Raw genomic sequence first — 26466 nt, 5'->3', positions numbered from 1 at the left:
ATTGTATCATTTGCTTTAAGTAGGAAAAAAATATAAATGCTTTATTTGAAACTTTTACTTGTCATATATATCATATTAAAATGTTGTACATATGGAATAGCATTATTTTTTTTTTCAGATTAGATTTTTATTTTTCACAATTTTATTATCTGTTTTAATAACCAATAAATACATTAAAAACTGAAAAAATATCATTAGATATAAGTTAAGCAGCTGAACTCTTCTTTTGTTATATATCTTCCTATACTCTTTTACTTTTTCATACTCAAAAAACCTTTTTCTATTCCGAGCTCAACAAATTATCTTCGACGAAGTTACTCGAGCGTAGCAGATAAAGAAAGGTGATAACCTCGAAAGAAAAAGTTTTTTGTTCTATCTGAGCGTGTAAGTTAAAGTTGAAGTTTATTTGTAAATTTCATGGCTGCCAGTTTTTTTTTTCAGTTTTGTTGTTATTTTCAAGTGTCAGTGTTTTAAAATTCATTTTTTAACTATTACTTTTTGATAGTTTTTACTTGATAGTTTTGTTGTTATATATCAGCTATTTAAAAGCTTAGTTTATTTAAAAGAACATTTTAAAGCTAATGATTTGAAAAAAGCAATTAACTAGTAATTAATTTACTCTTAGCTGAAAATGTTAGTTCATTGGTTTAAAAGGTGTAAACTGAGTAGAAACTTTTGTTGAAATGTAAATTTTGGTCAAAGTTGTGTATTTCTATGTAATAGATTTATTGTTTATAAAAAACTTTAATCAAACACTTAACGTTTATTTAGCTACATGAAACTCAATATTATTACTGTTTTTCCACTTTTTCAGTATACATTTAAATAGTTTTCAATAAAAACTTAAATTTAATAATTTCATAATATTATCAAAGTTTTGTTCTAACATTATTTTTTTCCAAACAGTACAAGTATAGCTTTCCAAGCTTATGGAAAGATTAGTTACAGACTGTATGTTGACAGATATAAAACGTTTAAATGAACTCAAAAATATTTGATCCAGAGAAATTTTAACTTTTTAACTTTGTTTTAGTAAACTATATTGAAAAAGAAGGAAGAAAATTAAAAAAAAGTTAATTTTAATGATGCATGTAAAGATGCTTTCGAGATTAACATAATCAAAACTTATTATTTATTTAAAGTTAAGTAAATTTCAAGATAAACGTTATATAACTTTTGTTAATTGTTGTTTAAAAATATTCGCGAGGTATATAAGTTATACTTGTTTTAGCCTTGTTTTGTACAAAAATTAAACTTTGAGCTTTTATCTATTACTTAGTTATAATCTTAAACTCAAAACTAAAACGGCTGAAAAGATATGTTTTAGTATTGAAACGAATTGTTTAATATGCATAGTACATACATATATAAGTAAGTATAAGACTTTTAACTACCCTGAAAACAATTAAAATGTAAAAAAACGTATCAAGTTACGACATATCAAACACAATACAATAATTATTCTTAATCGCTTTCACTAGAAAATTACAAATTTCAGTCGTCACATTAGTGCCTAGGGCAAAACATGGTAGTTGGTAAATTTCAAGTTAAAAGTGTATTATTTAATTTCTAGTTGCTAAATAAACTTCTTTTTGAAAACATTTTAAAGCCTCGAAAATGATATTGCTCAGACTTTAACTTGATCCTTAGAACTTTTTCTAATTTTTGTTTGTGAATTGCTGATGTAATGTAGGTATATAACAGAAAAGAGATAAAAATGTAAGAAAGAGATAAAATATCAACAATTTGACTAAAAAAGTTAGGACCGTCAAAATATTTATAGAACATGTTAGTTTTATGTTTTATAAGCGTTCTTGAAAATCTTAAACTTGCATAACTCTAATTTATCAACCAGCTAGCTTTTCTTAGAAATTTATTTTATCTTGAACTTATCTCTAAGCGTTATAATCTACAATTTTATTAAATATTTTCTAATACTTATCTTTGTTAACTTTAGGATTTTTAAACTATTTTTAAACTCAAGTCGTACCAAAACTTTTAAATAAAAAAAAAGCAGTTTTAATAAATGTTGTAGAAAAAATATAAAAATTTATAACTACACTATATTTCTTAACCATTAAAAAAAAACTAAAAATTATTAATCACAAAAAACAATAAAGCTAGTTATTAAACTACAAAAAAACATTTCCGTAACTGTACATACTTTCCTTTACTTAAAGTAATAAGTCACAATAAACAAAACTGTTAAACAAAGATTTCCATAAAATTAAAATGTTGAAAAAAAAAAAAAAATATTTATACTTAATTGAAATTAAAAATTGTGATCACATAAAACAAGTTCAGATTTATTCAAAATAAATTATCTTATCATAACCATCATCACTTTTTAAGTTTATTCTACAACTATTTTAGTTAAGCGTTTAAAAACATGATTAATTAGAAGCAAAAACTTTAACTTATTATTCGAAATTTTGTCCACAAATTAAATGGTTTATAAACCACTGATGTAGTGAAGATATATTTTAGGGATGATAAAAAGGTCAGGTAATTTAGCGTATTTATGAACAATTTGAAGCGTTTTAATCTGCAGTTGTCTAATGCTGCATTTAACTTGCGTAACTCAAATTTCTCTGACCACAAGTGACTTTTTGATTTTTATTTAAACTGTCTTGAGTTTATCGTGTACAAAGTAAAATAGTTAAGTTAATTTAGAAAAGATTTTAAGTTGTATTTAGGTGTTTGACAGCTTTTATTACCAATAAAAGTATAGCGACTTTGTTTATTATGATCTTAACAAAGATATTTAAACACCAATAAAAATCAAATTAACTTCATAAAATAATAGCTTTTTTATACCATACACTACTTACAAAAATTTAGTTTAATTGAGAGAGAAAAAGAGTTACTAAAAATATAACTTTAAGTTTGTAAACTAAAACCGCAAATTAAACAAGTTTATCTTAAGTTTGATTATTTCTCCGTTTAGTTAGGAAGTGACTCACCACACAAAGCAAGTAAAATTACAACTAGATAGTAGTAGCTACTATAAATTAAACATTTTATAACTTTTATAAGTATTAAAAAGTTTATTTTAAAAACTTAGAACGATTTTTTCCGGTTATATCAAAAATTATGTCCTTTTTAGTTGAACTTTAAAATCATACAATTTTTGATGCAACTATTTAAAATGTTGTATAATTTTTTGTATAGTATTTTTATTTCTAATTCCTTATTTAAGCATACAGAAGCTACTCTGTTTAATTGGCAAAACTATCAGTTTTTTTATTCGTAAGTTAATCTTTCTTATTTCGAAATCTTTTTAGTTTTTTAACTTAAAGCCTTGTTTCATGTTTGTTTTATAAATAGTTTTTATTATTACTTTTTACGATTGTAATACTTGTAAAGAACTTTTTGAATTAAAAATTCCAGTAACAAACCACTCAGTTTTCCAGTTGTAAATTTTTCCACTTATAGGGGAAGTTTAAGCCCACACAAAGTAGTAGCATTCTAGTGCATTCATAAAATCTAATTTAAAAGTTGTGTAGTAAAAAGAAATCAAGCTTCATTAGTTTTGTAGTATTCTATGTAAATTTTAATTTAAAAAGTAGTTTTTAGCTTATTCTTGCAAAATACTATACTTGTTTGTAGTTGTTAGTGACTAGTTCACTGTTTGTCTTTTAGTTTCGATACTTTTATACTTATGGAAAATTTTGGTGTGTTCAAACTTTGAAAATCAAGCATGTTTATAAACAGTTTTGAATTAAAAAACAAAGCAAAAGAGAGTATTTATTTTAAAAAACAGACATTTTTAAAGAATTTTTTTCAAGCTTATTCATGGTATTTCCGATTTACTTATCAAACTCACTTGTGCAAAGCTTAGTAGACAATTTTGTTCACTGTTTAAAAGTTTATTAATGAACAGTAGTTTAGTCATTTCTGTTTACTATTAGTTTATACTTTGTTTACTATTAGCTTGGTTTTTGTGCTACTGTTCATTCAGTTTAAATGTTTAGCTTAAAAAAGGCTTGGCTTTTGTACTAATCTTAAGTTTGAGTAACTTTTTGTTGTTGTTTAATCTCATGGAATTTTATTACATTGATTATAGTTACAGACACTTTTCTATACTATTAACACTTTGTGAAGTTGCTTTTTAAGGTTTTAGCTTAAATAACAATGCTTTATTGTTCAGTTTATTTTGTGTTTTAGTTGTTTATAAACTAACTGCAAGCAATGAATTAGAAACTTTTTTTTTTAGTTTTTGCATTTAATTAGAAGTTTTTGATATTAATTAAAAATGTTTTGTTTCTTAAATGTAATAAACTGTTTTAAGAAAATATTTCTTTCTCATTTAAGTTATAAGCGATAATTTTGTAACTTTTTGTTAGTTTTTGCCTTAAATTTGCGTTAATTGTCTTTAATTTTGTATAAAGTTTAGCAAAATTAGCTTTTGAAGAGTAAAACCTATTTCTTTTAATTTACACTTATTTGATAATTAAACTAGAGTATTTCTTAATTAGGCTTAAATTTAAACACAACTTTTACTATTTTTAAACAGTTTTTTGTAACATACATTTTTTTTTTGTATTTTAGTTCTCACATTTTTTAATGCAAACACCTTTTTTTTGCACTTGAAAAAAGTCACAAGGTTTCTTTTTGTTCGTTGTACAAACAAACTTTACAATAAGAAAAAAAAAAGCAGCAATATAAAAGCTTAGATTGCCACGTATAATGTTTTTTTGCTAGTTTATTAGTCTACAGTTATGTTCTTGTTAGGTTTTAAGAGTTGCAAATGCAGTTAAATGGGTAGACACTTTATTTTTTTGATAAGACTTAATTTTTCACATTAATTTTTTATGTTTTGTTTTCAATTTAGTTTCGTTTAAGAATATATTTTTTCGAACATAGGTTTTAGACCAAAAAAAAGGTTTACACTTTTGTTTAATTTATACAAATAATAATTTTAGATTTTGACACGCATAATTACTTATCTGACAAAATTTACCTAAGGTATGTATGATATTTTTAAATTATCGACATTAAAAAGAATTAGAGTGCAACATTTTTTGTTACAAAATATAATACCTTGTAAAAAATAAGCAAATTTGTGATAGATTGAAACTTTAAACTTTTGTACAACACAATTGTAACAATTTTTTTTATATTTATCAGTACTTTTAGAATAGTTTAGCTTATATCAATAAAACATAAAAGCTTTAAAAAGTAACGTAATAAAGTTGTTTTCTGTTTAAGTAAAGCTAAAACTAATAATGAAAGCTTATTTTAGTATATACGAATTTGTTTTTTCGATAAAAAATTAACAATTTAGAAGCAGTTTTATAAAATTCTATTGACCAGTAAAGAAAAAGCTGTTCGTTTTTTTCTTATTTTAAAACCTTCTAAGGCTTTATGCGTGAATTACAACTTTGTGATAAATATGAAAAGTTCTTACTTCTTATGCATGACTACATTATCCTGTTTTCTATCTTAAATTCGGTATATATAGACAACAAAAAATAAAACTTTTAAGTTTTTCCACCTTATGTAAATTAAGTAACATAGGTCACTTTAAAAACAAGTTACTTGATATGTAAGTCCTTACAAAGTTCGATGACAGCCAATGTTACGTTTATGTTAATTGTTTTATAGGTATCAGATTTCAAACAACCGTGTTGCTTTCAGTTTTCCTTTCGTTGTAACTATCGTTTAAAAACATTAATCCTTTAAAAACTGAAAACTTAGTTAAGAAGCATATGTGATTTAAATCTTAATGTAAAATGCTTTATAAACTATAAACGTTGTTTGCGACTAGCAAATAGTGAAACCAATATTTGTTTTATTACTGCTACACAATTTACACATGTATTTTTTCAGCAAGTATTTAAATAATTCACCATGAGAAAAGACGAGGAGGCTGGTATCGTCAGGAAAGACGGATACGTATCAAGTTCCACTGAAGCTTCCGGTATTCCACCCAGGGATGTCAGGTTTGTGTAAATGTTTTAATTAGTTAATATTTTACAATAAGAGACGGATACGTATTAAGTTCCACTGAAGCTTCCGGTATTCCACCTAGGGATGTCAGGTTAATTAACTTTTATTTAATATTATTGTTTATTTTTTAATTAAAAGTAGGATATGTGTCACCGTCAACTGAAACTTCTGGTATTCCATCAAGAGATGTTAGAATTGTAAGAGTTTAAAATTAATTTATTAGTCGGTTTATTTATGGTAAAATACTGATATGTGTCAAGTTCTACTGCAAGTTCTGTTATACATACGAGATGTCAGATTTGAAAAAGTTAAGACTAATTAGTAATTAGCTTTCGTTTTAAATATATAAAACTACTAACTCTAACTTAGAATTAGTGCACTATAGTTCATCTACCATTGCTTAATAACTTTATACATTTGCATCTAAGTTAGCTTTTCTCTCAACTTTATAACCATTCAAATCTATAAGTAGTATTTTAAGAGTTCCTTTTCCTGTTATTAGACTGTAAAGTTATAAAACATTCGAAGTTTAAGAAGCTGGCTGGAAAGTGGCTTAATTCACAATTTTTATTTCCATCATACGAGCTCAAATTTATTATGACGTAATAAAAGATTTGTAGTTTTATTTGACAAATTTCCCCGCTATTTTGTCAGTTTAACTATCATTGTTTACTTTGAGTTTGAGTTTAAATGACATTTACTAACAAGAACTGCAATTGAAAATGTATAAGAAGATCCTTTCTGAAAGGTTAGAAAATCTGTGTTTAATCTAAATCGGTAATAAAATTGCTTGTTTGCAAGTTAAAAGGAAAATGTATAAAAGATAAATTTAGAAGCAAGTTTAGTTTGAATAAAGAGGTCTATAAGAGTAGTTTTGATATTAATTGAACTTTAAAAACGCAAAAAAAAACGTAGTAGTTATTCAAAGGCATGCACAATATTTATCTTTGTACATAAGTATTTAGAACTAATAAGTGTGTGCTTTAAGAATAAATCTGACTGTGAAAGCCATATCCACTGTAAGATAAGTTTAGGTAAATAAAAGAACAAAAAAAATAGCGCACATACAAAATAACTTGCCTTTAAATATTATCACGAATTTAATTTTTCTGATATATTAAATATATAGATGAGTACTAGATATCAAACAAATTTTATTCACGTAAATAAGTCATGTAAATTTACTTTTTTCAGTACAACTAAACAAAAAAATAAGATGATTAATTATTTAAAGTCACATCAATTAATCTTTCTTTCTAATTTCAAATATAAGTTTAAAGTAGTATATTACTTATTTATAGAAACAATTGCACTATATGAAGTTAAAGTTCAAAACTTGTTTTATCAGAGCTAAAAAAGTAATATTTACAAATTGTGTTTTTAATTTTAATTGCTTTATTTAAGGTAGTAAAAAATAAATCGTCTAAAAATTAATCTATGTACTTTTACACAGTTTAAACAGTTGCATATGTACAAGTTTATTTTGTTAAGACACTATACTGTAAATAGTTTTGTATGATAACAGTTAAAATAAAGTAGTTAAATAAAATATATAACTGTCAATGCATTTTTATAAAAATGAAACATTTCGAATAGTTAGAAATATTCTCATTTTTGTTTTACGTTAAAAAAAAAACTATTTCAACAGGGCTGAAACGTTCAGGATATACAGGAACCTGATTCTGATCTGCTTCGCGTTCACATTGAACTTCACTGCGTTCGGGGGAGCATCCAACTTGCAATCTTCTTTAAATCCACAGGAAGGTCTTGGTACCGGATGCGTGGCCATCATATACGGGACGCTGATACTATCTGCCTGTTTCGCCCCTACTTATTGTTAGTTAAACAACTATTAATAGCAAAAATAAAGTTATTTATTCTTTATCTTCAACTTTACTTTGTTATACCATTACTATCATATTCAGAAGATTGATATCGTCTGCCCCTAGTTATCGTTAGTTTTAATTTTTTAATATAAACAGTCTATTTTAGAGCGATTTATCAGTATGTTAGATAGTTACCATAGAATACTTAACATAGATTGTCTTCTATAAACCAAAATAACTTGTGAGCTACTCACTATGATACTATGAAAATACTATAGCATATCTTAAACTTCTTGAGCTTTACCTTTTTGTTATAGAGAAGTTCTTTTATTAGAAAAAAAACTACGTAACACTCAGTGAACTTCGTTAAGTTAGTTTTAATCACAAGTTCAAAATATGTGTAAATTGTTGTGTTGTTTTATCTTATATTACTATGATGTCTATATAGTTATCTTAGTTGGGTATCTACCTGTCAAAACTTTAGTTTTCCCACTTAATACCTTCACTACTGAAGTTAATGCATCATCAACAATTCATAAGTCTCAAATATGTGTGAAGAGCTCATTCTTGCTTTAATTAAGGCTATTCAGTTAAGCTTGGCTTACTTTAAGTTTGTTATAAAAACAACAAAACATTTTTTTTCGAACTCAAACTTTATTTTCTGACTAAAAAGTAATACGTTTTAGTAGGAACTTAACATTAAAAGTAAACCTTGTATAAGTTAGTGCTTTTATTTTAATGAAATCTAGAAATTTATTTACAAAACAAACTCTTTTCTCAAAATTGTATTTACTTTTATAGCAGCAGAATTAAAATTAAGCTTTATAAGTACAACTTAATATGTTTTGTACCGTAAAAAGTGATAAAATATACGCAAATACTATGTTTTAGAAAGTTATAGGAAAATTCAACTAAATACTTGGTTTAAACGTTTTTTTTACTAACAAGTTACAAAAAGGCAGTTAAAGTAAAATAAAATAATATATAATGATTACAAAGAGTCTAGTGTTTGGTTACATACTGACGAGTTATGAAATAATTTTTCAGGCATGAAGCAATTTGTTTGCAACTAAAATTAATTAAAAAATAACTTTTAAAATATCCAGGCATCAAAAGATTCGGATGTAAATGGACGATCACCTAGGGTATAATTGATTACGTATACGAACTCAGAGAGAGTTTAATAAAGAAAGAGTAAAGATAACTTCTTATAAATATTCCAGTGAACTTTCTTTGCTGGGACCTTTTTTAGCAACAGATTAACTTGAATTTTTGAACATTTATTATTAATTTAAATTTCAGGTATCAAACGTTTCGGTTGCAAATGGACGATCACGTGGAGCATAATCGGTTACGTCACCTACTCCCTGGCCAACTTCGCTCCCAGCTGGTACACAATGGTCCCTGCTTGCGTAATCGTGGGTGTCTCTGCCGCCCCCTTGTGGGCCTCTAAGTGCACCTATCTCACCACTATCGCTTCAAGGTAAGAATAGAGTATTTTTTTTTACAATATATTAAATTATTATTATTAAATTTTACAAACTACATTCGCTTCGAGATTTTTGTTGCATTTAAATTCGAGCGTTTAAATTTTAATGTTTCAAATCAGACAGAGTGAATTTTAGTCAAACTAAAGTATACAACTCTTGATTTTCAAATTTGTTTAATAATATCTCTCCTTGATTTAGATCCTTGTTTAATTGTATTTGACCTCATGCTTTTAATGGTTTTAGATTTAAGTTACAATTTTAGCTATGACAATAAAGACTGGCAACGTTTATCGAGTATATATATAGTACATTTATTCTTCACAATAAGACTAAAGTTTTGTGAAAACACATAGTAAGAATATTTTATTTAATAAAAAATCACACAGATTAGCAAAACTGCAGAACAAGGACACAGATCAGATAATCAACCAGTTCTTTGGCATATTTTTCTTCTTCTTCCAACTGAACTCAATCATCGGAAGTCTAATATCTTCCTTCATACTTTCTACGGCAGATTCCGAATCTCTCAGTTAGTTTGTTGTAAAGTAAGATAAAGAACTATTATAAGATTGAAGAACACAATATACAGTGATATGTTGGAATTGATTTGTTGTAAAATAAGTAAACTAAAACAAGCGAGAAATGTTTAGTTCAATTTTTTTTCTATATAACAGCAACAATTGATTTAATTTTACGGTCGTTTAATAAAGTGTCATAAACATTTTCTAACCAATTCAGTTTTTTATTTAACTGATTTTCAAGATTTAGTTCTAACCTTGTAAATGTGGTTAATGTATTTAGTGCTATGTTCATTCATAATTTTGTGAGTAGTGCAACAATTGCTTCAATTAAAACATTTTTTGCTAATCCACTGCTGCAATGAAGCAAATACTCAAGCTGTTACTTGAGAAATTGTGCTCTTTAGATAGTAAAACCACAAAAATGTGTATTGTATTCATACACCAATTAACAGATATTTAAAAGACCAAAACATTTTACCCTAGTCTTTTAAGATTATGAAGTAAGCTATCTATAGATGTTAACAAACAAACAGAGTAAGTGCGAAATAATATTTTAGTGTGTGCAAACAACAAATCTTGAGTGAAACTTCTTTAAAACACTTGCAAGCAGAACTTTAAAGTTCAAATTTACGGCACAAAAGTCACTCCTTACTACCTCATAGTAATTCCAATTACTACAACAAAAAAGCTACGCCCATTAAATAGAATTTGACAAAAAATGCTTAAACTTTATTCAGTAATCCCTCAAAGCTCAGCGCGAAATTTTTATGGCATTGTTACGTCACAAAGGTGTGAGAAAAGGACGTCTTATTTATTCTAAATAATCTCTCACGTATTCATAAAAGTTTTGCATACTCTTGCAAGCGTGACGCTATTTAGGTGAAATTGAACTAATTCCTTTTTATTTCTCGTGATTTTGTTTCTAAATATAGGCTGGTGTGAAGTTTAAATGGAATTTATTTTCTTCAAATTCATTCGTAAGTTTTAGAAGGCTAATAATGATTTTGATTTGCTTATTGATGATTAATAATTAGCACTAATTTTACGAACTAATATATAACCTTTTTAGAAATTTTTAAGCCTAATATTTCACTGTAACTACCAACAATATGTTATATAACAAACAAAACTTTCCTAACGATTTTTTTACCTGGTTGTGAAAGTATTTTCTAGGAGTGGTTTAATTAAAATTAAATTACTGGTTATACTGTTTACATCTAGACACTAGTAGTATTTAATATAACATTTAGCCCAAACATTTCATTTAAGACTTTTAACTTAAGCTGATCAAAATCCTCAATATCTTGTTTATCAATATCTTTAAAACAATCAAAAGTGTAATTAAAAAAATACAACACAGTATTTAAGTTTATAGTTTACCTGTTGTGCAATTTAAATAATCTTAAATCTGTTATCAATAAGCTTGTAAAATAACCTAGTTAACCTGAATTAAAGATAATAAAAAGTTTCAAACGCTTGAGTTGTCAACCTTTTTTATATTGTGCTGACAAGCCGATAAAAATTATATCTGTTGCTTCAGGTGCATCTACTCTCTTTTACTACATTGATATTTTTTGACAGTCTTATGCTTTGTTATCTTTTTTATTTAAGTTATGCAAGTGTAATTTTTGTTCAAAGTGAGTGATAAAGGCATTCTGAACTTGATCTTGTATCATAAAGTTTTAGAAAACTATAAACGAACAAAACAATTTTATAAAAAATAGTTAATTGAAGTTTAAGCTTAGATGTGTATTTAAAATTTTATTATTTAATTTAACCTTTAATTTTAAAACACATACTTTCACTTTACTGTGTTTTGAGTTTGTAAGTTTTCTTTAGTGTAGGCTGTAAAAACTAAATCACATGAAAAACTTTTATTTTACATGTTCTGATAACAGTACGATGAAAATTTAAGTTATCTAACCTTTTATAAAAAAACTTAAATGTTTACAGTTCAAATTTTTAGAGGCTTATAACCAGAAACAGTTCTACCATTTTAGTTCAAATATCTTACGGAATATAGTCTTTTTGAACATACAAATACTTTGCTTTGATCTCAAAGTTATGCTACAAATAAAAAAAATAAGTAACCTATATAACCTTTTAAACTTTAGCTATTGTTTTGAGGTTAAGCTTTAGCTAGTTTGAGATGAACTTTAATTTATCAGCCGACACTTATATCTAAATAGATTTTTTTAAATGGTGAAACAAACAAAAATTTATTTTTAAAATGAAAAAAGTAAGTGTATGTGCATTGAAAGCGTTGTAGTTTGTATCCGGAATTACTTGTGTTTAAGCAAAGCGAAAATAATTTTCCCACAATTTTTGACTAAACAAATCGTGATAGTTCAATTTGCTTCTCATTCATTTTACGTAAACACACTTGGAAAATAATGCTTTTTATATCAACATGAACTGCTTATGTAAAACCTTACAACAACAAGTTTTCTTATTTACTACGCAAGCAAGTTCAAGTATTTTGTTTATTACTTGAAGTTATGTTTTTAATAAAACTATTTCCCACGCATTAAACACTTTAAAAACCGTGAGTTAAACTAAACAGGTTTCTGAGTGCAAATTTGTTCTGTGGTTTAAAATTTCAAGCAACAACAAAGTATACAAGCAACTTTAAACTTACACAAGCAAACTTTTAATGTATAAACCGGTTTAAACAGTGGTTTTTAACACTTGAACTAATACAAACAATTCTACCCATTAAACACTTTAAACTCTTGAGACGACCTATATAACTATATATAAACTAACAAAAAAATGTTTTCACAACACAATCAGTCTCAAGTTTTTTTTTGCTTCTCAGGAAATCAAAACAACCCCATCAAAAACTTAAACTAACCGAGATTAAAAATAAACTGATACTTTTGCGCAAAAAAAATGCGACAATTAAGCGCACAGAGCAGCCTTGCGTTTTAACCAATGAGAATTGAGTATTTTCATTTGTCGTGGGTGTAGTCTATTTGTGCGCTTTTTAGTAAAACTTCTGCTTTTTTGACAAGTTTTTCGAGCTCACTGAATTGTGACGTCACTTTAATGAGGTGTAGTAGCAGTGAGGTAAGTACGAAAATTTAATGTTTATTTGATGTTTAACATTTGTATATTAGCTTTCGATATTTAACAGGCTCTTTGGTAAAATCTTTAATGTTTTTAGGTTTATGATATTTTATTTAAACAAATTTTATGCAGTAAACAGAACTTAAATTTAATAAATTTGTTTGACTGTGGGAATATGTCTTAATAAAATTCCAGGTTTATTGATATTTAACAGGCTTTTACCATATAAATATTAGATTTTGTTCACTGCATTCGCTATTTTTGTTTCAACAAAAAAATAACAAGTGTATAAAAATATAGGCTAACAAAATCTGTAAATTATAAAATAAAAAGTAAAATATCTGCTTAAGCTTCATGTACGAGTGTAAACAAATAAAACACAATAGAATTGTTGTGGGTTTTTATTATAAGAAGAAAAACTAAAAAAGTAACAAAAAGATTTAAACTTGACATAAAACTGTTTGTACAAAGTGAAGAATACGTTTATAAGTGCGATTGTTCAGCTTTGTACTTTTATCACATTTTTTTGTTGTTTTAACAAAAAACATTTTTATTCTTTGTACTATGCTGTACAAAGTTTAAAATAATAAAAAAAAAATGTTTGTGCAAAGGTTAAATTTATGTGTGTTTAAAGTACATAAGCAAAAATAAGACAAAACTTTTTAAACTTTACCTAAGTATGTTTATTTAACTTAAAGAAACAAATCTTTTTTCACTTAATCTGGTTAATTTTCTTATTACTACCAAAAAAATTTTTATTGTTAATTTACTTTTTATGACAGTTTACACTTGTAGAGCTATAATTATAATAGTAATGTATTTTAACACAAGCGTTTTAGATAATTAATAAAAAAACTATGCAAATGAATTTTTTTGTAAAGCTTTCAATAAAAATGTGCAAATTAAATACTTTATTTATTACCAGGTTTTGGAGGTAACGACCTTTTTGATTATAGTAAAGTAGCAAAATGTAAAGTGAACTGTAAACTGTAAGTAAAGTTTTCCAAAATATTTAAAAAAATCCACCATTTCCACAAAGCTTTTATCGAAAGTAACTACTGCAGCGCACTAAAATAAAACTAACAGCAGTAAATAATAATTTAATAAACTAATTAAAATAAACAGAATTCCCGACATGCTACAACGAATCGTTCATCGAGAATAACTGCGGATCGGCAGATACGATGGAGGTTTGTTTGTAATGTACGATTGGTTAAACTAAATATAACGAATATATGATTAAAAACAAGTGATTTTTATTTGATTTTTTACATATTAAGTACATATATTTATTATTACATTTTTATTCGTACACAGGACCTCAACAAGATCCAACTGCTCTCCAACTCCACCGAGTGCCCAATATCGAATCTCAAAAGTGGGAAAATCCCCAATGTGACACTCTACTCGCTTATGGGGGTTTACGCGTTGTTGGGTTTCGCGGGCGCGGCATTGGTGGGACTTTTTGTGGACGATATACAACTGAGGTTGGTGATCGTTTACTTTTGTCTTATTTTTACGGTTAATTTAAGTTTTAATGAAACTGGTTATTTTTTGTCAATTAAAGGCAGCGACTACCTTACAGGTGTGCATTTAGAACAAAAAATATGAAAATAAATGTTTTTTTTTTGTTTGATATTTTTAATTTGTGGTCAATATGGTCTACTTATGTATTAAATAAAATGTAAAAAGCTAATTAAAAGTATATTTTAGAAAAATATTTTATTTATATATTGGAAATACACGAAAAAGCAACCAACAATTTACAACTCAAAATAATAAAAAACACCTTTACTTTTCTTATGCAATTATGTCACAAAAAAATAATTATTGTAGTTATTTGAAATCATTTTTAATCAAAACAGTGAATCTGAAAGTGCAGAGAAGAAAGAGCCAATGGAGATGTTCAAGGCAACAATAAATCACATGTCCGACAAAAGACAATTACTTTTGATACCCATTACTGTGTACAGTGGATTCGAACAAGCGTTTCTCTGGAGTGATTATACAAGGGTTAGTATTACTACACATACGTAAAGTTAGTTATATATATATATAATATATATTTTTAGACAAGTCTATAAATGTATAAAGAAAGCATATTTACAATTGAGACCCTTTAGATAGCAGAGAATATTAAGTGTATGTAAATTTAATGTAACAGATGAATGTACTTACAATACTTTAAAATAAGCAAAATATGTTTTCAACTTTTATTAAACACTTTTCTCTTAAATTTCTTAAACGTGAAAAAGCTGTTAATTTTCATGTTGACGCCTTATTGTTCCACTTAAACAAGTTTATTGTCACTAATTATGTTCAAAATACGAGCAATAAAACTTGTAAATCAGGAAGCAATAGATGGCAATAAAGGAGTAAAAGTTAAAATGAACTTAACACACAGTAAAAGCTGAGCTAGTTTCAGTGAATTTCAATAACTTTTTTTTTTAAACCGCAATATCTACTTAATTGTTATAAAATATATAGCGAAGTGATATGTTTGGATACGTTACAATTGCTATTTGTAAATGAATTACTACTAACGATAAATAAACTTATAACTATTTAAATTTATAACTTGTAGCATTATTTCCTTTAAAACAACACACACTCATAAATATTAAAGCTATGTAAAACAAAATTTTCACTTATTTGAATACTAGTAACCACAAACGAATAGTTTAACTTGCTTAAATAAATGTATTTAAAAGAGTTGTTGTGGTTGATTTGTAGCATAACTAAATAACTTCTGTTATACTTACAAAATGGTGAACTTTGTTTGATATAGTTTCAAAAATCACTATACAAAGATTTATTTCAAATTTTTATGCATGTTGCAATGATTTAAAGTTTCACTTATTTACATAAAAACTTGGTACTTTTATTTATACTGAACGACTGCTTCAAATAAAGAATGATTATCGGCTACATTAAAACAATAAATACTTTAGTAAATATTAAAACCGAACAAAAAAGTAAATAAAGATTTATTAAAACTTTTGTTTTTAAATGTTTTGAATTCTGTTGAAGTTTAATTTTCTAAAGCTTGTATCTATATTTTTTAATAAATTGACTGGTATGAAAAACAATAAATACTTTATGACTCATAATATAAATTTCTTACAATGATGAACTTATGGTATACAATTGTATAAAAATTAACATTTTCATTAGTAAAAAAATAATTACATTAATATAAACAATAGTTGTTATTAGATGACTATAGTATACACTTAAGTGATGCTAATGTTGTTTATAAAATATAACCTACAATCACTATAAATTTGTTTTAAAATGTGTTAATATTAGTTGACTCATTAAAAATATAGTGTTTTAATGAAAAAGTTAGTAAAAGTATACTATAAAGTTTATGAACGGGCTATAATACAGTAAAATAGTTTTAAACTTGAAAACATGATATATGATTAAAGTTTATTCAAACTACTACTACTATACGGCTCAACAAGTTGCTTTATAATTGGCTACAACACATTAAGGTTTCTAACTGAACTTCAAAAACTTTTTAGTTACTACTTGCAGCTAAGAGTAAAAGTGTTTTTCTCGATATAATAGAATGTTTTGAAACACCTTTTAAGAGTTGATTAACTTTTATCTATAGAAAAATAAACAACTTTTAAGAGTTGTAAAAGTTACCTAACAAAAATGAAAATAACTTTTTTTATAAAAACATACTTTTGTTTTCAAGATTAATTAATGCTGATCATCATAATAGCTATAAGCTGTTCTAATTTCGCGATTAAACTATTTTAGTTTTCAACTGGTTTACCTGGTTATTATAATTATAGCAAACATTTTAAGTAATTTACTTCTGCAAATAGTTTAACTTGCAAAACTTTTCTCCCAATAGCTGCACTTAATAGGCCTTCCAACAGGTATTTAATGGTTTAGTTTGAAATCAAAATCTCCAACGAATTCGACTTTCACCAAAAATATACTTAATGTATATCTATAATAAATGTAAGATTATCTCTTCAACAGTAATACGTGAACTAGGTCGGATTTGTTATGAGAGTTTGCCTATTATCTATTTTTACAATTAATAATTAACAATAAAATGTTAATAAAAATCTGTAAAAATAAATAATAGATAATAATCTCATTAAAAATATTTAGGTCGGGAACTTTAAACTGTTTGATTTAAAACAAATTAAAGTATTAAGAAAATTTACCTGATAAAGATAACTATTAAATAAAACTAATAAATTTCAATAGTCATACGTAACGTGTCCCCTCGCAGTCAACTGGGTCGGGTTCGCTCTCATCTGCTTCGGAGTTTTCGATTCAGTGTTCAGTTTTGTGTTCGGCAGGGTTGAGAACTTCACCGGAAGGATCCCGTTGTTCAGCATGGCAGCGTTGATCAATATGGTGCTTTGCGTTGTAATGCTGGTGAGTTTATTATGTTACAATATTTTGTTATATTGAACGTCTAGGAAAAATAGAAATACAACATGGCTGCTTGGCATGAGTCTTAGTTTTATTTTATTTGTTGGTACATTGTATATTTAGTAGAGTTTATTTGTATATGTGTTTAATGTTTACTAAAACTTTAATTTTGTGTTACTGTGTTGCCACTAATCAGAACAGCAGCTTTTATTAATATTGTGATTTGTGTTATTTTGTTGGTTTGTTTAGTATTTAGATTTTCAATATAGAAAAAAAACTTACCAAGTACGTTAAATTTGTTTAATGTTTGTAAATGTTTTATTTATAAAAATATGTTTGTGTTGTTAATACAAAAACAACATCATTTTTTTTAACTAGTTTATAATTGACCTATTTACAAAGTATAACCTATACAATTTTCTGCTATAATTTCAATAACATAACTTTCACAAAATAAAGTATTAAGAAAATGCTTGTGTCTTTAACATTTAATAAAAACAATTACATAACTTATTATAATTGTTTAATGTTTATACAGGTTTTATTTAGATGTTTTTATTGTAAGTATATTAATTAAATCACACATTTATGTTATTTAATACTTTAAGTTTTACTGTGTTAGGTTGTAATTTTTAAAGTTTTTATTAAAAGTAAACTTGAGCAAAAGGTTCACTTGTTTGTTATAAATTGAGTAAGCAAGTCGTTGTAGAATATTTTTTAATATAACTGATCTTTGAACTAAAACATATACATATTTATGCGTTTTCTATCACAGAAATGGGTGCCTTACCAGTCAAATCCATTTCCTGTTTTACAATTATTATTAACATTAAATTTAACTTATTTTTAATTACATATTTTTTTATATCAAATTAGAGTAGTAAATATTTTATTTTATTTACAGAAATGGGTACCATACCCCTCAAATCCCCTTCCATTTTTTGCGATTCCAGCCGGGTGGGGATTGGCTGATGCAGTCTGGCAGACTCAATTAAATGGTTAGTTTTAAAAATAAACTGATATATATATACATATATATATATATATATATATACCTTAATAAGTATTACTAAACTTAACACTCAATTAAATGGTTAGTTGAAAAATAAATTAGTAGAATATATGTTAATAAGTTACACAGTAAGTAGAATATATGTTAATAAGTTTAATTAAATAAGTACTCAATTAAATGGTTAGTTGGCAAAAAAACTAATAGTAGAATATATGTTAATAAGTTTAATTGAAATAGCTACTCAAATAAATGGTTAGCTGACAAAATAATATTTGATTTGTATAATGAGTTATGAGTATTTAGTTCTATTGGCTAATGTGCTTAGCCTCGTTAATACTACAAAATACTTTGTTAGATTAAATCAGGGGTCGGCAGGCAGTTGGTGCTCGCGGGCCAGTTTTCAAGATTTTAAAGTCTTCGCGGGCCGCAGTTTTAGTTTTAGTGACACATGAACAATATTTTGCTTTTAGTTTTACTAGATAAAGTTTTACTTTTATTCACTTTGATATTTAAAGTTAATTTTAGATATACATAGAATGTCTATTTGAATCAAAAAAACTTATTAGAATAAAATTCACATTGACTAATGTACTTAAATCTTAATAAATTATGTACTTTTGAAAAGACTGATAAGTTAAAAATAATATTCTAGTCATTTTACTTATAACCTAACTCTCTATAAAAACCGAGCTTAAAAATATTTTAAGGGTCACTTTTATGCATTTTTTGTACTATTAAATCTTTTTTTCATGTTTCTAAAGATATTTACTTTTAGAAATAATTTTTGCGTCTAAAATAGTTTACACTCTTTAAAAAAATTAGTAATTATTTAACTAAATAAATCTAATACCTATTTGTATTGTAGAAAGCTAAAACAACTTTTTAAGAAGATTTACTCTCGAATACTTTAAATAAATACCTTATTAGTAATTAATAAGTGTTTTACATGCATGCCACTTTAAAAACAGAATGTCTAAGTTGTATGAAACTAGCCAAGTTTATTAAAAGTTGAAAAAGCTTAAAACTTAATATTAATCAAGCTTAAATACTTAATTGAAGTACCATCATTATAATAAAGTAAACAATATGTAAGAAGACAAGAATGAAAATTACAATTAGTAAACTACATTACAGTGTAAAAACTATTCTGAGAATTCGAGGATTTATTCAAAGTGTTTAAAATAAAAGTTTCACATGCACTTGAGTCTTAAAAAAATGTCTTATACAGGGTTAACCTAGTCTGGATTCTCACAACTTTTAAACTAACCTATTTGTTTTGCAACCCTGTTTAATAGAAAGTTCACAAAATAAATAAATAACGAATTTTATTTACAGTGAATTAAATACATAGCAAAAAAAGTATTATAAAACAGATTAAATAGAACATTAGGATTTATTAAACATTTTTAACAAAAGTAAAAAAGCTTATTAAACCTTTAATGAAGAAGAAAAACTATTTTTTACGCATTATAGCAATTCTTTATCTGCAGTAACAATCTTGCATTTTAAAAGAGTAAATATGAAATATAAGACGAGTTATAAGCATTAATAAATGTTATTTAGGAGTTATTGCAAGAAACGAAAAAAAAATCGCTTAAGTTTGTTCCAACCAGGGACGTAGCTTTGGAAGCTGTAGCTTCAAAAATCAAAATCATACAATTTTATATTACAAAAACTTGCATAACTTGTTGTTACTATTGACTACGGTAAATGTTTGATTTTATACCTCTAAATGTTTGAATGAAAACAATATTAATGTTTTTGAGTTAAAATGTGATTTTTTTATACTTATTTTTAATGAGTGTTTTCTGGGTTTACACAAGTTGCATGACATAAAGAGTCATATGAGATGTGGAGCAAAATAGATTGCGTTGTTTACAGTTATCGTACTTTAATAACTGCATATTTTCAGATTAAATTCAATAATATTTTAGGTAGTTCAAATTTCTGTGATCGCGCTAGGACGTGTTATTTCAGATGTTTTAGTTTTTGCAGATTCGTAACTTTTTCGAACTAGCTACGTCCCTGGTTCCAACAAAGCACATGATTATATTCAGTACCTAGAGACTGCTCGAAGAAAAAGTTAAGACAAGTTATAAAGTAGCTAATTATTTACTAAAAAGAAAATATCATTTAGAATTTGATCTTTTTTAAGAATTTATGTTGGCGGTAGTATAAGATTTTTTATATTTCTTTACTGACAACAAAAAAATACCTGAAGATTATAATGCCGCATAAATCAAATTAGGACTTTAATCAATCTGTTAAGATGAGAGTACTATAAAACAAATATTGTTATTTAAAACTTTTATTTTAGGTGCTTTTAATATTTTTTATATTTTAGAAGAATTTCTAGGTTAACTTGCAACGCAAAGCACAGCAATAGGTAACTAGTTTTAAAAAGCAAAGGTGCAATGAACTAACATAAAGTTTGTAAAAGTACAAATTTTTTCTTCTATTTTCATTATAAATTTAAACTAAAGGTAAAAAAAACTCTTTCAAACATAATATCAATTTTAAAAAGATGCACTTTATCTACTCTAAATGTGTTTTTTAATAAAAATATTTATATGGTAGATATTTTGTTTCAAATCAAAATTTCATTACTTTGCATCTAAAAATTGTTTTAAAGTTTTTTCAAAATTTTTAAGTTTAAACGTTTTCCAGATTATTTCAGTATGAATTGTCAGATTCCAAGATTTACCGGGACTCAAGTTTTTTGGCAACACTGTTTTATTCACACTTATTTACAGTTGTACAAATAGTATTCAAATTATATCAACTGCAGGATTTAAAATTTAACATATATCATAATTCAAACCAACACTGTGTATTGACAAAAACATACATTATAAATTTAATTTGCCACTCTTTAACGAATATAAGTATACTATACTAACCTTATACTTTCACATACAAAAAGCAGTTAAAGCCAATAACCGAAAAAAATATTAAACTGACCTGAGATTTAAAGTCTTCCAATTGTCATAGTCTGAGTTTGTAGCAATAATTAGTTATTTATTTAATTGAATTTGAACTAATTTGATTACAATGTACAAACTTAATTAGTTTATCATCCTTAAATCTAGTTTGTATTAAATTGGTAGTTTCAAAATACAGCAATTGTTTATATTAGTATGCAACGCATAAAAATTTACTTAATTTGCCAAAAAACACTGTTTGAAAAATAAAAATATGTACATAACAATTTTTTTTTAATTTATGTCATTTTTGTTGTTTTAAATGTTTCTGAACACACTTAAAAATTAAGTTTAGGTACAATAATGTTAGAAAATTATGCAAAAACTAAACTTAATCTAATTTAAGCAGTAAATAAAAATTGATTTAAAATAAGAGCATCTTTGTACTTTTTTGTGCATTGGAATTAATTTTAAGTGCAAAAACTACTAAAAAATCGAAACGTGTTAAAACCAAAATCAAATATACCTTATTTCTTATTATTATGTTATATTAAATGTTTATGTGTACACTCAAATATAGAAATTAGTAATAATACATCTATAAAAGAAACTTAGATATAAAAGACATTTAAAATGAATACCTAAACTGTAAAGAAATGCTATTTTAGTTAATTACTGTACATTACTTTTGTGCAAAATGAAAAACATTTGTTTATCATTTATTTACTAAGTAGGTATTATATAACTTATTTATTAAATCTAAGCATTCTTTACACTCTTTTTGTAAATAATTACTTGCTGTTGTAAGAAGAAAGTTATTATGAAAATGAGAAAATACTTTGTTAGAAAGCTAATCAGTCTTTTTCGCATTTTTAAGCTAATACAGTAAAGTCTTTATATTATTTAAAAATGTTATACATGAACTTAAAACGAAATCAAATAAAACCAAATTACCAGATAAAATTTAACTTAAAACATTTTGTTGTTCAGCGGGCCAGATTAACATGCTCGCGGGCCACAAAAATTTCTTTCGCGGGCCGCATTCCATTCAAAAAAATAACGTGCTCGCGGGCCGCAGATTTACTCTTCGAGGGCCGCATTTGGCCCGCGGGCCGCAGTTTGCCGACCCCTGGATTAAATGATCACTAAAAAACTTGTTTATAATTTATTTTGCAACTTTAAAAATCATTGTTAAATGGTTCTCTTATCAAATGTTACTTTATAGTAGGTTAAAATTAAAGCAAATGATAGTATTTAATTGATTTAATATACAATTCATTTTGCTCACTTTGTAAAACCATTAGTTTTATTAAGCTTAACGTCGATTAAATATCTATAACAATAGTTTAACTTTAAATATATCAATCAAGTAAGTAAATTAGTTGTCAAAGACTTAGCACAAAACGTTTTACAGCCAAATTTGGTTCAAAACTTTTGGAATTTTCTAGCTGGCATAACATATTTTTAAAACTTTCACGTTGTCTCATAACTACAGGGCATAATTTTAGATGATAAATTACTACATGGTAAAAAAAACCACTTTAAATTCACCAAAAGCGTCTTTGTGGTTAAAAAAGATGAAAAATTATCTTTAGAGTTTGTTAATAAGTCTTTTTTTCTGCCAACTTGCAATTAGTTTAAAACTTTGAACGTTTTTATTGGTAAAATATAGGTCATGTATACAAAATCTGGGTCATATTATTTATAATATTTTTTTCTTTAAGAAATAAATAAAACTATTTTTTAACATTAAAAAAACTTTTTTTTAAATGTATAATTTTTCTTAATTTTTTGTATAACTAGTGCTTATCTTTGGTAAAACACATAAACTGTTAGCTTTTGTGATAAAAAAGTTCTTATTACATTAATACTTCGTAGCTCAAAACTACAAATTATACAATTTTTAAAACGAAGTAACTTTAAATACAAATTCGGTATTAAAGTCAAAAAAATTAGTTAAAAATAACGTTAAAATTATTACAACCTTGTTAAAGTACATTGCTACCTTTATATTAAAGTTTCTTTAATGTTTAAAACTATTTTTTAAACTACTAGTTAGTTAAAATATTACGAGAACCTTAACAAAAAATAATAAATGATTTTATACAATTAAAAAAATACTTGCTAAACTTATAGTGAAAAAACTCATTATAAGTAAGTAAGTTATTTATTATCTCTTGGGATTCATTTAAATTAATTTAATTTATAAGCGAAAATATTCTTTATATTCTTTTTCTAATTTGTTCAAAACAGTCATTGTTTTTTTTTTAATTTTCGAACAAATTTATTTTTTTACCTAAATAGTTTTTCAAACGATTCCATTATAAAATATTTTTTTTATGAAAACCACACATTACACAGCAGTTTATTTACAGAACACCTTCCATAAGTCACACTGAAAAACTATAAATAGCCAGTATTTTAAAATTTGTATACTTTTAGTTGAAGTGACTTTAGCGTACTTTGGTAAACAAGTTTTTACGTTCAAATACCGTGAAATATGACTTTTGAAAATCTATTTTTATAAAAGTTGCTATTTAAGTTTAATAATTACGGTTTTTGACGCAATGGTATTGTTATAAAAGTATTTGAGAAAACTCGTAACTGTTCAAATTATAATTTTTTTTATGCTCTAGTTGTCAGATAATGATAAAATGGATGGAATTCTTTAATTAGAAGGGCAGTTCTTTATTTAAAGCTATCTATATTCTAAAGAACTTTTTGATTAAGTACTTTTTAAGCAATTTTAGGCGACTAGTACTACATAATTGGTATTGTTGTCTTTTTATGAGAATATATTTACTCTATTATGATTTTTATTTTTTAATGCTTTATTTATTTTATTTTTAGTAATTTTTTAAGTTCTCCACGGTAAATTATACGTTTAACTTTTCAATTTGTTTGTAGCAGGAACTAGACTAGAACAATTGTTCTTTATTTTATGAATGATGTTTGTGGTTTGCTAAAATTAAAAAACATTATAACCTAGCTTCTAATTCCTTATACGAAATATGATGTTTTTTCATTAGTTACATTTAAGCACTAAAAAGAACTATAAATAGTTTAAGTTCTCTATTCTATATACGAATAACTTTAAATGTAAATTAAATGAATAGAAACATCGTGAGAATATGTTTTATATACAAAACTTTTGAATTTTTATTTATACGTTAAAAATCTTCCGCTTAAAATTTTAAAATAATTTCTTATTTACTGCTTTCTACGGCATGCTCTTTTTATTAAACAAGGAAGCAGCATTAAGCAACTAGATAATTTAAATATTTTTACAGTTTCAACATTCTATTATTTTCAACGATTATATTCTTACTCACGGCATTGTAAGGCATGTTCCTCTAAATAAATAATTCGAGTTTGATATTTTTGTACCAATTGTAACATTCTACTTAATCTTAACAATTATTTTAATTTACTGTTTTTTACGCCATGCTCTTTTTCAACAACACGGTAACTTAAATACTTTTAAAAGTTTTTTTATGTTCAACAAAATTATTTCTCACTCACAGCTTTCTACGGAATGCTGTTCTTGAAGAACAAGGAAGCGGCGTTCAGCAACTACCGTTTGTGGGAATCGGTCGGTTTCGTCATAGCGTTCGCTTATCAGAGCTTCGTGGGAGTGGCTGTCAAGTTGTACGTGTTGCTCGTGTTGCTGCCACTTGGGTACATCTGCTACATGATCGTCGAGGTTAGTGACACTTGTTGTACAAAATAGTTTTGTTTATAAATGTTTTATACTGGTTCTGGTTATACTTATACTAATACTGATCTACATGTCAATTTACGGTAATTAGTTTTTGTTTTAAGCTGTTTCTTTGTAAGTTAATGGTCTTACAGTATCCTATTAATCTCTTGCATGATTATTTACTTTTGTTTTATACTGGTTCTGTTTGGAAACATAAGCATTGCTTGCAAAAGCGGCTGCTATCAACTTTGAAACATAAAAACAGAACTAATAAAGAGTTATTTAAAGAACTCATCTATGCATTTATACCTTTTTTATCAAAGTAGTAATAAATTTAATGAAAGCAAGGTCAAGTAACCAAATTTTAATATCTTCCCCTTAACATCTATACATAAACTCAATTTTCTAACTAATAGTTTAATTATTCTCTACAGAGAGGAGATAAATCAAGCAAGACAGATAAGAAGTACGGAGGAACTTGCAGCAAGGATCATCTGACCACAGACTACATATCAGGATCGTCTTCTGAGATGAAGGATCTCAAAGCTTACAACTAATTGTTACCATCAGAAACAAAATAATTTAACTGTTGAGTTACAGTTAACAATTGACGACTACAATTATATTCTAGGTATAAACACGTTTTAAATGTATTATACATAAATTTTTTTTTTCTTCTCAAAACTTTTAATCGCACTACCATTATAAACGACATGTTCAAATAGCATACAATTAATATTCTTATTATTATAAAACTTAAACAGCGTCTACTTCTAGACCTTTTAATATTTAAAGTTAACGTAGAACTGTTTTTGTTTTGCCATTTAAAAACTTTAAGTTATTAGGAACTAATGTGATTGAAAATTAAAATAGTTTGGCATGAAAAATTTGTAAAACGGGTTAAAATATTTGCGGTTGGTTTATAACCAAGTTGTAATTGTTGTGCGCTTTATTTCCTGATTTAGTTATTTTGTGGATCAGCATTATTTATTTATTTCTTAACACCTTTTTAATATCAAAACTGAGAAATTTGCAGCTTTTTAAGTATATAATGTATTATCAGTTATTAAGTTTTACTGTATATTAAACAATTTAGCAAAAGTACTCAGCTGTAAATAAGTTGTATATTAAAATAGATATTCTTAAAAAGGCCGTAACTAAATAAAGATGTTACGATAAAGGTCTTTATGAAATTGGTTTAATCAAGTGCTCTTATTTTTATAAATATTTTATATAAAATGTTTTCACAGACTTTTTATTTCCTCAACGTTCTATTGATATAAAACTTTGTAAAAATAATTATATAAGAGTTTTCCTAAAACTATAAATATATTTTTAAAAGTATTCTTCTGTTTTTCCTATTTTAAGTATATATTTCATTAATTTATCTAAATAAAATTCTCTAATTAATTACCTTTTTTCTTGATTTAGCTAAATAAAACATGCTAAGTGCTAAAATTATTTAGTCTACAAAAGTTGCTTATTTTTTCAAGTCGATATGTTGTTTTTCTCTTTTTACTTTTACACATCGGGTCACTAAATAGTACATTATTTGACTCTATTTCTTATGC

At 25.8% G+C, this 26466-nt stretch overlaps 1 protein-coding gene across 1 annotated transcript; it reads left to right on the top strand.

Annotated features, from left to right (window-relative positions):
• Window positions 1-5830: 5830 nt before the first annotated feature.
• Window positions 5831-25619, top strand: LOC145842075 (protein unc-93 homolog A-like). Its single transcript, XM_082949449.1, has 11 exons — window positions 5831-5945; window positions 7601-7788; window positions 9081-9261; window positions 9655-9797; window positions 13984-14048; window positions 14176-14345; window positions 14724-14871; window positions 17092-17265; window positions 18167-18260; window positions 24720-24898; window positions 25330-25619. The coding sequence occupies exons 1-11, from the start codon at window positions 5854-5856 to the stop codon at window positions 25450-25452; spliced, it is 1557 nt and encodes a 518-aa protein (XP_082805575.1). The 5' UTR covers window positions 5831-5853; the 3' UTR covers window positions 25453-25619.
• Window positions 25620-26466: the final 847 nt, after the last annotated feature.

The sequence above is a fragment of the Thalia democratica genome, chromosome 8 (genome assembly GCF_965202585.1).
Source record: "Thalia democratica chromosome 8, ktThaDemo2.hap1.1, whole genome shotgun sequence".
Lineage (NCBI taxonomy): Eukaryota > Metazoa > Chordata > Thaliacea > Salpida > Salpidae > Thalia > Thalia democratica.
The sequence above is the reverse complement of the archived record's forward strand: the minus strand, read 5'-3'. Positions and strand labels throughout refer to the sequence as shown.

What these genes read in the sequence shown, in the direction of transcription:
- LOC145842075 (XM_082949449.1), top strand. Translation starts at nt 5,854, where the DNA reads ATGAGAAAAGACGAGGAGGCTGGTATCGTCAGGAAAGACGGATACGTA. An exon ending in ATTCCACCCAGGGATGTCAG is followed by an intron (nt 5,946 to 7,600) that starts GTTTGTGTAAAT and finishes CTATTTCAACAG; the next exon opens with GGCTGAAACGTTCAGGATAT. An exon ending in TCTGGAGTGATTATACAAGG is followed by an intron (nt 14,872 to 17,091) that starts GTTAGTATTACT and finishes AAATTTCAATAG; the next exon opens with TCATACGTAACGTGTCCCCT.